General features: G+C 41.1%; 1 protein-coding gene across 3 annotated transcripts in view; it reads right to left on the bottom strand.

Annotated features, from left to right (window-relative positions):
• The window catches only part of GLS (glutaminase), a 107,778-nt gene extending 94,102 nt beyond the window's left edge, over positions 1-13,676 (bottom strand). For 2 of the 3 annotated variants that reach the window (XM_084643286.1, XM_084643287.1), the window contains exons 1-2: positions 13,321-13,676; positions 1,246-1,342 (exon numbers count right to left, since the gene is read on the bottom strand). In XM_084643286.1, coding sequence (XP_084499412.1) covers positions 1,246-1,342; positions 13,321-13,631 — 408 coding nt within the window. In that variant the 5' untranslated portion in view covers positions 13,632-13,676. The remainder of the gene's footprint in view (positions 1-1,245; positions 1,343-13,320) is intronic. The other variant, XM_084643288.1, reaches the window with a different exon arrangement.
• Positions 13,677-13,909: the final 233 nt, after the last annotated feature.

Raw genomic sequence — 13,909 nt, 5'->3', positions numbered from 1 at the left:
AGACTTAAAAGTGGCCATTTTGCAACAAAAAAACTTCAAAAACAGACTTGAATGAGCAACTGCAGAACTGGAATTAATTTGCAAGCTTGACACCATCAAATTAGGCCTCAATAAAGACTGGGAGTGGCTGCGTAACTACAAAAAGTAATTTTCCTTCTGTTGATATTCACCCTTTCTGTCAACTGCTGGAAATAGGCCACATCCACCTTGATTGAGTTGGCCTCATTAGCACTTGGTAAGGCAACTCACATCTTTTCATGTGCTGTATATTTATACCTCCATGCATCTGATGAAGAGGGTTCTAGCCCATGAAAGTTTATGTCCAAATAAATTTGTTAGTCTCTAAGGTGCCACAAGGACTCCTCATTGTTTTTGCTGATACAGACTAACACGGCTACCCCTCTGAAACCTATACACATTTATGTAAGTAATTATATAGCTTCACGTATATTTATTTAGATTCTTAATTTTCATGGTTTTTATTATGTTAGAAAATGGTGATTTAAAAAAATCTAATAAATAAATGTGTCAAACTCATGATCTGTATCAAGCTGCAGTCAAACGGAATTTCGAATTCACTTAAAAAGGCACAAAGACAGCACTTCAAAATTGTTTTTGCTAGTTAAATAACTACCTTAAATGTGCTGGATACATTAGAAAAAAGTTTATCAAAACATGTTTGTACACTGAAAACTGATTTACTGAACAAATCAAGTATTAATACCAGTTAATGAACTGAACTGACTGTTTCTGATCACCATGTCCTTTAACACTTTAGAACTAGTAGAGCTCATCCTTTCACACCTCATTTTTATTCACAGACTGGAAGAGAACAAGCTTTCCTATTTTTTCAACTCCCAATTATTTCTGAACTTTGAATGAACTAGCTGAATAGTTACATAAAATGGAAATGAACAAACAGAAATGAAGAAAATATTCTCTGCACCTGCAGAAAAAGCTACTTGCTATCAAAAGGACTTCAACATACTCTGGCTTCAGGTGCTTAGCCAGTGACCTCCACCAGTTCAATGGTTTGACTTTCTTTAGAAAGTCAGTATACTTGTACTGCTTGATTTTGTTGTTGTTGTTATTTATATGATCTTACTACAATACGTTTTGGCCTTAACACAAGCTGTCATAATTACAAATGTAATTAAAATTTTTTTTTTTTTAAAGGAAGATGAATTCAAATTTAAAAAATCTGGGTGTTGTGTATGTCATATTTTTATCCACTCTGAAACTTACAGTAATGAATTTATGAACTGGAATTTTTTCTTGCCCTTCTGCAATAGTATAGAACAGCAAATCTTCCAAGCTAGGCAAGAGACCTTGCTTCATCTTACTAGGAATAAAAAGAAAGTCACAGAAGAGTTAGTACACATGCATTATTTACAATGTATCCACGTAAAAAAAGCAATGTAGACCAATTCTGCTACTAGAGAACTTGGGAACATTTGCAGGACGGTTATTTCAAAATTTTAATTCCACTTTCACCAAAAAACTGATAGTTAAAAAAAGCACCATGTATGTTTAATTTTATTTTTTTTTAAACTGTAGTTAAGATGTACGATAGTTTGCATTAGTGGTATTACAATCAGTTTTGTATATGGCAATAAACTAAAAAATGAAAGAAGAGATACAAATATTTATTCTAATATCACTTTGTGAAACTGCTACATCACATCTTACTGTTCATGAGATTCTGTAGGATGAGAATGCATATGGACAAAAAGGTTGCATCACTTGACAAAAAGGTCAAGTTAAAGCCCAATATATCAGGGAAACAAAGGGGAGGAAGAAGCATAAATTTTGTTTTGTTCACAAGGCTTAACTCCACACCTGAAATCATAAGCAGCCTTCTCACTGACTTCAGCGAGAGTTACACATGCAGAAGGGCAGAATTTGTCTAGAGATCATAAAGACCTACCTACCTAACTGTAAAGAAGATACTGGTTTTCACGAGAACAAATATGTGCATTACATTTTCATAACCTACGCTCTTTTCTTCACCTCACACTTTCCCTGAACACATACATCAAGATGAATCTGAAGTTTAAAATATTTACACTGCATGAGATATGAAAACAACAAAAAGTAACTGCTAGACAGTTTTCACAACCTCAGAAATTAGCATACTGGTTGGGACCAGCAATCTATCTAACCCACTCTCTCCAATAGTGGCCTAGTGCCAGAAGTTTCAGGGGAAGATGCAAAATTCCTGTGGTAGGATAACTGCTCCTGAGAGGATTCTGCGAGACTGCGGACCTGCAGAAAACCCTCCCCCACAGAGAAAACAGCAGGGAAGCAAAGGGAAGCCATACACGGGGCGGGCGGGGAAAAGAGAACCATGGGTAAAGTCTTTGGGGGACTGCCCCCTACCCAAACAGAGGTGAGGCATGGGGGGGGACACATGGGGTTACATGCCAGTGCCCCCCGCATCCCATTCTGCAAGCACAGAGCTGCCCAGCTGATTAAGGCTGTCTCTCGGCTTGGCTGACTCTGAAGCTGAATGCCGCCTCCCGCGTTCTAGCCCCACTCGTGCTCCCCTTCTGTGTGCTGGGAGCCTTCCTGTTTTCTATTCTGTGCAACACTTAGTGCCCGCAGTGAGGCTGGGTAAGGCGTGGGAGGAAATGAGGGAAGCAGGGGTGAGGGGTAAGAGGCAGTGGGGAAGAGAAGCGGGGATGAAATAGGGCAAGGTGAGGAGACTGTGGGAGTGAGGGGCGGGGGATGGAGAAAAAGCGGAAAGGGGAATTGCAGGGGGAAGCAAGAGCCCGGCATCCCCACGGCAGCAGCTGGAGCTCCCCTGTTTAGGAAGCCCATTGAACCCTCACCCTGACAAGCCCTACCCCCTATACCTGGAAAGCTCCAACGAGCCCCCAACCCCCAGACCCCCACCCCACTGATCCCCAACCAGCTGCACTTGGACCCGCCACCCCATCAAGCCCGCTCGCCCAGCCCCCGGATCCCCACACTGAGCCCCATCTCCCCACACCGAGCCCCCCACTCCCCAACCACCTTCACCTGGATCCCCTGCAGAGTCCCATTGCCCCTGCACCCCTAATGAGCCTCTGTGCACCCAGATGGCCTCACACAGAAACCTCTCACTCCACATCTGGATTTCCCACACTAAGCCTCTCCACACTTGGATCCTGCTGGGCTGAGCCTCCCCACCCACACCTGGTGCACCTGGCACAGAGTCCTGAGGTGTTTCTGATACAGGCCCAGCCCTTGCACTGTCTCGGGGTCAGATGCAACCTCACTGCAGAGTCCCTATACTGAAGGAGGTGGGAGCTTCAGGGTGATCTCCCACTTCAATGCAGCCAGTGGCCTGTACTCCCCACTGCCTTGCTGTAGCCTATTTATTTATGGACAAATAAAATTTGCAGAATTTTAAAATACTGTGCGCATAACTTTTAGGTGCCAAATTCCCTCAGGAGTAGATAATTATAAAGTAACTTGTCTCTATGGAAGTTTATTCCCTGCCCCATCGGCTAGGAGTTGGCTCATGCCTGTAAGCACAAGTTTATATACTTTTTTTTCTTTTTTTAATTATACCGCCTAGGCATGATATCCTAATATAGCTAGGGATGCTTTCATTATTCATATACACATCTAAGCAGTTTTTCAATCTGAATCAGTTCTTGCCATCAATTACATGTTGTGAAAAGTTAGTTAGAGAAGAAACTTTTTGTTTTTTTTTTAAGCACAATGCTTTATAAGTTTTAAATCTGTGGCTTTTAAATTTTATTCAATGTCCTCTTATTTTTATATTATATGAGGGTGTAAATCGAAGAGCCAGATTCACCTTCTCTAAATAACTCATTTTGCACACCTCTTATCCTGTTCTCCTTGCCTCTCTAAACTGGTATTTCTCTCTGATGTTCCACCCTTAATGCAATGCTGCAGGATCAGTTCTAAAACAGAAACAGGTAGCACGACAAAACTGGTTTCCCTCCCAGCTCCTCCCCAAATTAGATGACGATTAAATACCAGAACCAACAGTCTTTTCTTGAAGGTTCACAATGTCACCTCCAAAAGCATGCCAGGAATTTCAGGTTTAGAGTCAGCTTTCTATACTCTGCTCTCTGGACTGGCACGGTAATAGATTGTGGACGTTCTACCTGACGGACCTACATCTCGGAACTATTAGGAACAAAGTTACAATGGGCTTCAAATCATTTTCCTTCCTCCCCCCCCCCCCCAATAGGTTGTCTTGTATGTGCTTCACTTTTCTTTTAGACTTCGTGTCAACTTAAAATCAATGCTCTTTGGTATTTGACAAATTTAGTACAAGGTAACAGAGCATTACTACTGGGAGTCTGTAAATAAAGATAACTGCCACCTACAAAAAGGGATGGTAAGTAGTCTTATTGTTTTAAATTTACCCATTAAAAATAATAAGTGCATAAACTGTAATTTGAAAATGATCTTCGAATTAGTTACTATATGTCACCTCTGCAAGTCATATTCTTTCCTGGAAATGAAAGCCTTCAGACAAAACAAATATATAAACAAGCAAAAATTTGAAAAATTGTTGCCTGGCTATAAAAGCTCTCTTTCACAAGATTACCAAGAATTCTCCGAGTTATATTTAAAGATGACTTGCAGGACCCCACCCTAAGACTGCAATAATAATTGTTGCTGGTAGTCACGTAAACCATGTCGACCAGTAAAATTCTGCAGATCCACACTTAAATTCAGTATTAGCTTAAACTATTTCAATGGTAGTTCAGCTTACTCATTAAAGATTAATAATGAATCAATGACCTAAATGTATTTAATCCTATCCTTAATGTTAATGATGGGCCTCATACCGTATTAAATTCTCCTTCCCTCTACCCAAACCAGTGGTAAATATCAGACTTCCTATTAAATAAATCAGAGAAAAACACTGTACTTATTCATGCACTAAGAAAAGACGAGGACTTGTAAACGAACAGAACTTTTACTGTTCTTTTCACTTCAGAAAATTAACATTATTTTAAATGATGCAATGCTGGCTAGTGTACAGACAGGCTGGCAACTCAACAAAGACAAATATGTGCAACTACACCAAGAAAGTTAGAGAACTTTATTCCATGCCACATTTTGCATTTTTATAAAAGCCAAGCACTTAGCTTCTGAAAAGACTATTTCTAGACTTCAAAATGTTATACATTGTTAAAGCTGTAATTCTACATTTCAATAACCCAAAAGTACGCAATTTTTATTTCATATATTTTAGGAGTTACAATACTATATACATTCGAAAGTCCAGTGTTATCGACTTTTGACCTTTTTACAGAGTTTCAAACTTTACAGAGTTTCAGTAAATTTCCCAATAAACTTTCTGAATTATATACAATGTTTCCCTTAACAAAAAAAAATTTGATTTCTGGAAATTTGAAATTGAGATTTCAATCTTTGCTGTCACTTGGGCAATGGATATACTTACAAATATTTTATAGCGTGCAAAAAGAGCTGAAATCCATGAATCTGCTCTATCACAAGCTTTATAATTATGTCCCAGGAAAACTGCACCTGTCCTATTTATAGCAATGCAGATTTATGCCCTTAAACATTGAAATATTTGACAGTAAGTTTCTTACCCCTACCTTTTGTAACATTTACACTTATTTCACAACTGAAGATTTTTTTTTAAATTCCCATCATATCTTTCACATCCATTGCTGTTAAATCAAGCTGACTGACACAATATTTAACAATAAATTTGCACCAGCTGCCAAAGCAAATGAGGCTACTATTCAATATTTACAGAAAATGCTTTGTCAAATAGACTACCCTTCAATAAAGTTTATCAGTTAAAAGTGTAGAATAAGATGTTGCCCTTTTTATCAGTTCAATATTGTTAGTACATAACATTTGCTTAACCTAAAAGCAATATTTTAGCACGGTAACTAACACACTTAGCAAGAAAGTGTTATTCAGCATATGTTGCATAGAGCTAATATACCGAAGTGGAGGGAACATGCTATTGCCATAGTTAGCTTAAAGTGGAATATCCAATTTATTCCCTGCTTTATGGTTTATACCATATTCTGAAAAACAAGGAAAAGAGTAGGTGTAAATTAATTTTAGGCAAGAAAGACTGAAGTAGATTTCACAAATATTGTTCTAGTCGATGGGCTGGAATAATGGAGGTTGCCCCACACTACCACTTAACATAAAGGTTCTAGAACATACAGACCATGTGAGCAAGGATCCAGCCACCTCAACCTTGCCCTTATTCCCCTCTACCCCAGCATGGAGCCAACCTACAGAACTGCAGGGCTGTTCACAAGAGTCAATCTCACACAAAATTAATAGATTGTTTTTTTAAATAGAAAACTGAAGTGTCAAATGCGCTGTTGATTTTTGTCCTAGAGGGTATGTCTACACTGCAGTTAGACAACCGTGGCTCACCTGTGTCAGCTGACTTGGGCTAAAGGGTTTGGGCTAAGGGGCTATTTAACTTAGGTGTATAAGTTTGGGTTTGGGCTGCAGTCTGAGCTCCGGGACCCTCCAATCGCTCAGGGTCCTAGAGCCCAGGCTCCAGCCCGAGCCTGAACATCTACACAGCAATTAAACTGTGCCATGGCCAAGGTGAAGTCAGCTGCCACAGGCCAACTGTAGGTTTTTAATTGCAGTGTAGACATACCCATAGACACCTACCCAGTAGGAAACTGACTGAGACCATCAATTCATTTCACATTGGATGCTCAACCACCTTAATCTGGTGTTAACTTTCTTGTCATTACCACTACCTACCAGACGAACAATTATTAGAGCTATGAAGAAACTTCCTTATGAAAAACTGGTACTGTTTACTTTGGAGGGGGAATGGATAACAGGGGACAAAACAGTTTATAAAATAACCAATAATGTAAATAAATTGGTATGAATTGATCACTTCTATTCACCTTCGCATAATCCAAGAATAAGGAGCTCACAGCAACTGAAAGGTGGCAAATTTTAAATTGATACACACATCTCTTCCACGCCAAGTAAAATTAGCCTGTGAAACTTGTAGCCTCATCATATTATAGATGCTAAGAGATTAGCTGGATTCAAGAGGACTAAATATGTATATACATCCAGAGAGATGTAGTAGTAAAGACATTATTAAAAAACCACACACCAAAAACCAGAGTTTTGGGAGGGTTCAAAAGTTGCTATTTGAGGGCATGAGCCAGTTTCTAACGGACAGGGATTAGGAAAAAGGCTTTCCTATACACCTGCATAATTGGGTTTCTTGAACCTTCAGTACTGACCACTGTCAGATACTGGATCAAATGAACCACTGGTCTGTTCTTGTATGGCACTTTCTATGTAACCTGGGCTGGATTTGAAAATAAATTAACTAGGTAAGGATACACTATATTATTAGAGTCTAATCTCACCCTTTAAAACCATCCACATCACTTGTAAACCAGCCTTGAAAGTTATAAAAGCACCATTAATAGAGAACCTAAGTAACTGTTTTACTGTATTTCAGAATCATAAACCAGTGTCCTGGGTCAGGGCTATTGTGATCTACCTATGACTTTAAGTCAGCTCTGCTCACAGTGTTTTGGTATTTTTAAAATAAAGAACCTAGATAACTTATGCATAAAGTGGTTGTGGCACAGAGCCAGTGACGGTTGGGCAACCAGCAGGCTAAGTGACCCAAAATCAACTTTTAAGGACATATTAAAGAGGTACTGAAATGGTAAATGGGGCCATTCCTTGTAGATAGTTACCAAAGCCATGTTAAACAGATGAGAGGTCTGTATTGTTAGAGAATTAGACTAATTGTATTTGTCTGTGTTTACCTACATCTGTTAGAAATTTAACAATGTGATTTAATTATCTTGTAGATGTTAAACTTCTGTTCTTATGATAGTTCATCACTATATTATATTGAGCCAGAGATCAAAAGGGGATATTAACATTTAAATGAAACTTGTGGTGTAATATCATTGTCCTTATTTCTCTTTGACGTTTGTAGTAAACTACTTATGAACCGTTTGAATGTTAACTGCCTTATGCTAATCAATGCAACTAGTTATCAGTGTATGCCTAGGAAATAGAGATTTCCTTCAAAGCAACAGTGTATATTACCCATTCTTCCAACTGTCCTGCTATGACAAGAGGCTTCTCAGCCTGCTTGGGAATTGAAAAGAAGGTCTCGGGCCTAATCCTTTTTTATCTAAGATCCGCTTAAACGTTGTCAGGGGAAGTTCCAGTCACAAGACTGAGATCTCCAGGTGTGCCCTGGACTACCCCGACAAATTCTCATAGAAAAATTTGAACAAACTCTACACGTGGACTGCCTATTGGACTATAACCTAATTGAACTGATTCTGGAAGGAGTTTTACAAATCAGCAGCATGTCATCTCGCTATGAAACTTACCCAAGGCTTTTATTCTTATCTGTATGTATAACATTCTTTTCTTTCTTAAATAAATCTTAGATTAGTTAACAAGACTTGGCTGTATGTGTGTATTTGGGCAAGATCTGAAATATTAATTGACCTGGTGGGTAATGTGTCTGATTTCTTGGGGCTAGTAGACTATCATATATGGTGAATAAGATTTTAAGTAATGCTCGCTACGTTAGACTTGGCTGTCTGGGTGGGAGCCAAAAGCTAGATTGCTTAAGAGGAGCTGTATTTTAGCTTCTTGAGAATCAGTAAGGTATTACAGAATCTGTTTCATCCCTGGGTTGGTAAAATCTAATTATAGAACAAACCACCAGTTTTGCAGATCATCTGCCCTAGTCTTTGCAGCTTGCCCTGAGTATTCTCAGTGTGGCCCCTCTAGCGACCAGGGCCACAGTGGTCTCACGTCAATAAAAGATTTTCTTTCCCCTGCTCTAAAATACAAGAGGTAGGAAGAATCATGTGCATTATGCTGAAAATAGAATTCAAGGAAACATCTCAGTACATTCAGGCTAGACACAGCCAAGTACAGAAGTTCTGGAAATACTGCTTTTGGCCCATGACGTAGACTGAATGACTAAAACAGCCATGACAACTTCTGCAGATTCTTGTACCCTAAAAATATGACATTTTAAAAAAATTATTTTACAGCTGTTTCATATGCAGCCCAGTTGTCTCAAATCTACACTTCTCCCACAAATATTTTTTCTGATTTTATAAATAGGAATTTACACAAAATCCTAAAAAGAAGTATCACTCAGTCTATCACAGGAAAAAAATTACAAATTAACAAGCAGAGAAACTATGTATGTTTCTAACATGACAGAACTTCTCTATTTCTGAAAGAAGTACCCCCCATTTCTGGTGTACAAAGATATTTGATTGAAAATTATACAAATATTATACACAAAAAACTACATTTCAAAGTTATTAAGATTGCAAAGTCAACTACTCTAAAGTTACAATACGTCAAATTTACAGTTGTTCAACCTTAATTTTGCCCCCTTGTGCATCCATCCTGTGAACTGAATGAGACAAGGATCGTGTGGAAAACAAATAATATGATCGAGTAATCAGACTACCATAACATACATACATATATATATATATATATATATATATATATATATATGCACAAAAGGGAAGAATTAAAGTTGAGCAGGTGCTTATAAATTTGGCATTTTTTAAACTTTCAAGTGCTTGGCCTAAATAAAAAAAAAAATCATGAAAAGAAAGGTTAATATGTAATTTCATACATAGGCTTCATACATACTTATTCTAAACCTTCAGCACTGCACCACAAACTTTTCCCACTTGAGCTACAGAACTAACTAGCTGACAGGAGCAGAAGGCTGTGCATTTCAAAATCATGAGCAGCAGTAAAGGCAGACCCTGGAGCCATTCAGTAAAACAAAGTTCTATACTGGATCAGATAATTGGTCCACCTCGTCCAGCGTCCTGCCTCCTACAGTGGGTACTACTATTTGTTTTAAATAGCTACTATAACAACTCTGGATTTTCTCGTTATCCATGTAGGCACCTAATCTCTTTCTGAACCCCACTAAGTTATTCACCTCCGTTACTGTACAGCAGTGAGTGCCACAAGCTGTGTTGTATGAAAAAACACATCTCTTTATGTTTTTGATTTGTCATCTTTAGTTTCATTAAATGTCCCCTTGATCTTATTTTATGAGGAAAGAAAAAGAAAAGTTTGCTATCTTTTCAGTAACAGGCAGATAACTTAAAAAAGACTGGTGGGATCCACAGACTAGCAGTACCTCAGCCCACATCCTCAAAACAACCAAGGCAGCATGTAAGAGAATCAGAGCAGGAGACAATTGTTTGTATTATACACACACAAAAATTTTCTATATTGCACTTTACACAGAGCTACATTCTATATAAACATTACCTAAAACCTTGTTCGTCTCTAAGATGCCACAAATACTTCTTTTCTTTTTGCGAATACAGACTAACACGGCTGCTACTCTGAAACTTTACATATGTTGGGGCTCAACAAATTTTTATGGAACAGTTAACCCCCTTTTTTTTTTTTTTAATTTCTCATTCTTTGCTTATTTATATATAGAAATATTTAAAGCCGAGCTTGGTATGCCTGTGATGTTTGTGCAATAGATCAATCTTCTGAAATCATGCATTAAGAAATTCCCAACTAGAAGCATCCAGCACTGAGCAGTTTGGCTGAAAAGTTGTGATAATTCCAGCACTGCCTGCTCAGCTGGAAAAAGAGTATTTGGAAACTGGTTATTTATTTATAAATCACTGCGTAATTGTCTTGAATTCTGGCCATTCTAAGAAACTACTCTCTGTGCATTAAGCACTAAAGCTTGAAGTAAGTACTGACTATTAGATACATCCATGCTTCAAAGAACACAATGAGAATGATTTTTAAAATGTGGCTTGTGATTTTTTAGCCCCACGTGTGATCAAACAGGTTTTTTTTTTTAAGTCATATCAAAGTGATTAGACATTTTATTATTTACAATTTGCACTAGTAAATTGCACTGCATTGATATAGGTTATACAGGTGAAGTCTGTAAAATAATATAACTACTTTGGAATTAATCTACCAACAAGAATGAATAAGAATTCAAATTAGGGAGTTAGGATGCTGCCCTTTCTGCATCCGTAACCATACAGCGTACGTTTCTCTCACTGAAATATGAAATATTATCTTGACATTAAAGTTCAATAATTCTATGAACTGCATTTAGAACCACCATGGAAATTAATGACAGGTTTCAGAGTAGCAGCCGTGTTTGTCTGTATTCGCAAAAAGAAAAGGGGTACTTGTGGCACCTTAGAGACTAACAAATTTATCTGAGCATAAGCTTTCGTGAGCTACACCTCACTTCATCGGATGCATCCGATGAAGAGAGCTGTAGCTCACGAAAGCTTATGCTCAAATAAATTTGTTAGTCTCTAAGGTGCCACAAGTACCCCTTTTCTTTTCATGGAAATTAATGTTACATTATTAATTTATATTTACAATCATTCATGAAACTATACCCAAATAGCAAACTTTGCCTGTGCACAAAATATACTATGCATACACATTGTGTGCATAAGAATAATAGGAGTTTAATTTAGCACAAATTTCATACACCCAGTACTGGGGATGACCTGCCCTCACATAAGCTAAAGCCTGAGGAGAAAGAGAGAAGCAACACACAGAGCCTTACCCGGTGCTCTTGGCAGTGCGGCTGTAGCGCCGCCAGCCACCAGTGCTCCAGGCAGCACGATAAGGGGGCAGGGGGGCTTGGATAGAGTGCGGGGGAATTGGGGTGGTGGTCAGGGGTGTGGATAGGGATCTGGCGGTCCGAGGGCAGGGAACAGGGGGGTTGAATGGGGGCAAGGGTCCGGGGGTGGGGGGTTGGATGGGACGGCGGGGGGCAGTCAGGGGTGGAGGGTCCGGGGGTGGTGGATGGGGCAGAAGTCCCAGGGGGCCATCAGGGTGGGAAGCAGAAGGGGTCGGATAGGAGGCGGGGGCCGGGCCACACCTGGCTGTGTGGGGAGACACAGCCTCCCCTAACCAGCCCTCCATACAGTTTTGGAAATCCGATTTGGCCCCCAGGCCAAAACGTTTGCCCACCCCTGAGCTAAAGGCCGATATGAAAGATGGAGTCCTTCAGATAGACATTTTAGCATCTTTTCTTTTCCCAGCAGTCAGAGCATTTGTGAGGTGCTCAAGTTTTTAAATGAATGTGTTGTTCCCTAGACCTTAATAATGAAAGTCCCACTCCCCTTTGTGGTTTGAACCCTTTCCTAGCTAATAAGTTTAGCTCAGTGAGCGATAAATGTTAAGCCCTCTCAGATATGAGAATGAGTTTAATGAAATCAGCTTTTGGCTGCTCTCTGTCGTTTTCAACTCCCCACCCTCATAGGACCATGAGACCAACACACACATTCCAATCAATCCACCTACCTACTCCTCTAGCCATACACCATGGGAATCAATGTAAACATCTATAATCAACATTCACATTAATTCTACCTCTATTAATTATAGGTTGGAGATCAGATAATCTAATGGTTAACTGCTAAAAATCACCCAATATAGCAGTGTAATTGAGAACACCATTAGAGAACTGACCATACTGTACTTGACAGTACTGAGGTTACCTTTAATAATTAGCACAAGAGGTACATAACTTTACTTCTAGTACTTTTGTTCACACAAAATACCATTCTAACAAAAAAGCATTACTACTATGGTCTTATCTGAACTGAAATGTAGGTATTTCCTGCTCAACAGCACTACAGTGCTTTTTACAGAAAAATATCCAACTGTCTTCAAGCAGGCAATATGTTCAAGACTATCACTGGTCTCCAGTTTATAGCAGCAACTATTTCCCCCAGACTAGGGATTCTGACATTCCCCCCATTCGGATTACAGCAGATAATTTATAGGCCATTAAAAATGGCATGTTCATAATCTGCTGAATCCTGATGAAATTTGCTGATGCAATCCACTGCACTTCAGTACAGAAAGATCCATTAAAAATATCTTATTTTAATACTAGAATTAAATAAATTTACACCAGACATTCAGAATAGAAGCCTGTACCAGCACTATTTTGAGATTTTTTTCCTTGATATTGATGGACACTGCAAGATTTCTTTCGGCGTGTCTGCAGCATTTATCTGCTTCCGCCCTTGAGGGAGAGAGAGAGATGCGCACAGGAGTCAATACACAAAGAAGATGGTAAAAAAGTGTTTAAGTGAATGTTGTTTCATTCTCTGCCGGGCCCGCGAGCGGTGACCCCGCTCTGCTCCGCGCCCAAGACGGGGCCCGCCGCCCAGCGCAGGCACGGCCCGCCGCCAGCGGCATCTCCCCGCGTGGCCAGCGCCCCGGCCCGGCGCCGCCCGCCAGCCCCCGCCTCCCGCCCCAGAGACTCACTTGTCCCCGCCGCCTCCCGCGAGCTCCTGGCCGCCGTTGTGGTTGTTGTTGTTGCCGGTGTCGGCGGGCGGCGCCCTGGCGGAGAGCGGCGGCCCCTTGCCCGGCTCCTGCAGGGCCCCCTCCGAGCGGGTGCAGACGCTGCGGGCGGGGGGCGGCGGCGGCGGCAGCCGCCCGGGGCTGGGGAGCGAGCCGGCGCCCCAGGCGGCCGCAGCGAAAGGGGCTGGCGGTCGCCTGATCGCGGAGCCTCCGGCCCCACCGGGCTGGCTGAGCCGCAGCAGCTCCCGGAACAGCGCAGAGCTCCAGAGCCGCATCCTCCCGCCTCGCTTGCCTCCGCCGAGTGCTACGCTCCGGCCGCCCGCGAGCCCGCTCGGAGGCGCCCGCGCTCGCCCCGCCCCGCGCCTGTTGGCTCCCGCCGCCTAGCTGTCAGGCGCTTTGCCAGCCCATTGGCCGCTGGAGACGCCACTCACAATCCGCCCCGCCCCCTCAGAGAGCGGACGCGAAGCTGTGGCGCACTTGGTGTCTGAGGTTGCTCCGTTGAAGTCAACGGCGGAGCCTGCGGGGGGGGGGCGGGGAGCGGCCGGGCCCGGCT

The sequence above is a fragment of the Lepidochelys olivacea genome (assembly GCF_965140295.1).
Source record: "Lepidochelys olivacea isolate rLepOli2 genome assembly, chromosome: 11".
NCBI classification, from domain to species: domain Eukaryota; kingdom Metazoa; phylum Chordata; order Testudines; family Cheloniidae; genus Lepidochelys; species Lepidochelys olivacea.
This window is presented reverse-complemented; position numbering and strand designations above follow the sequence as displayed.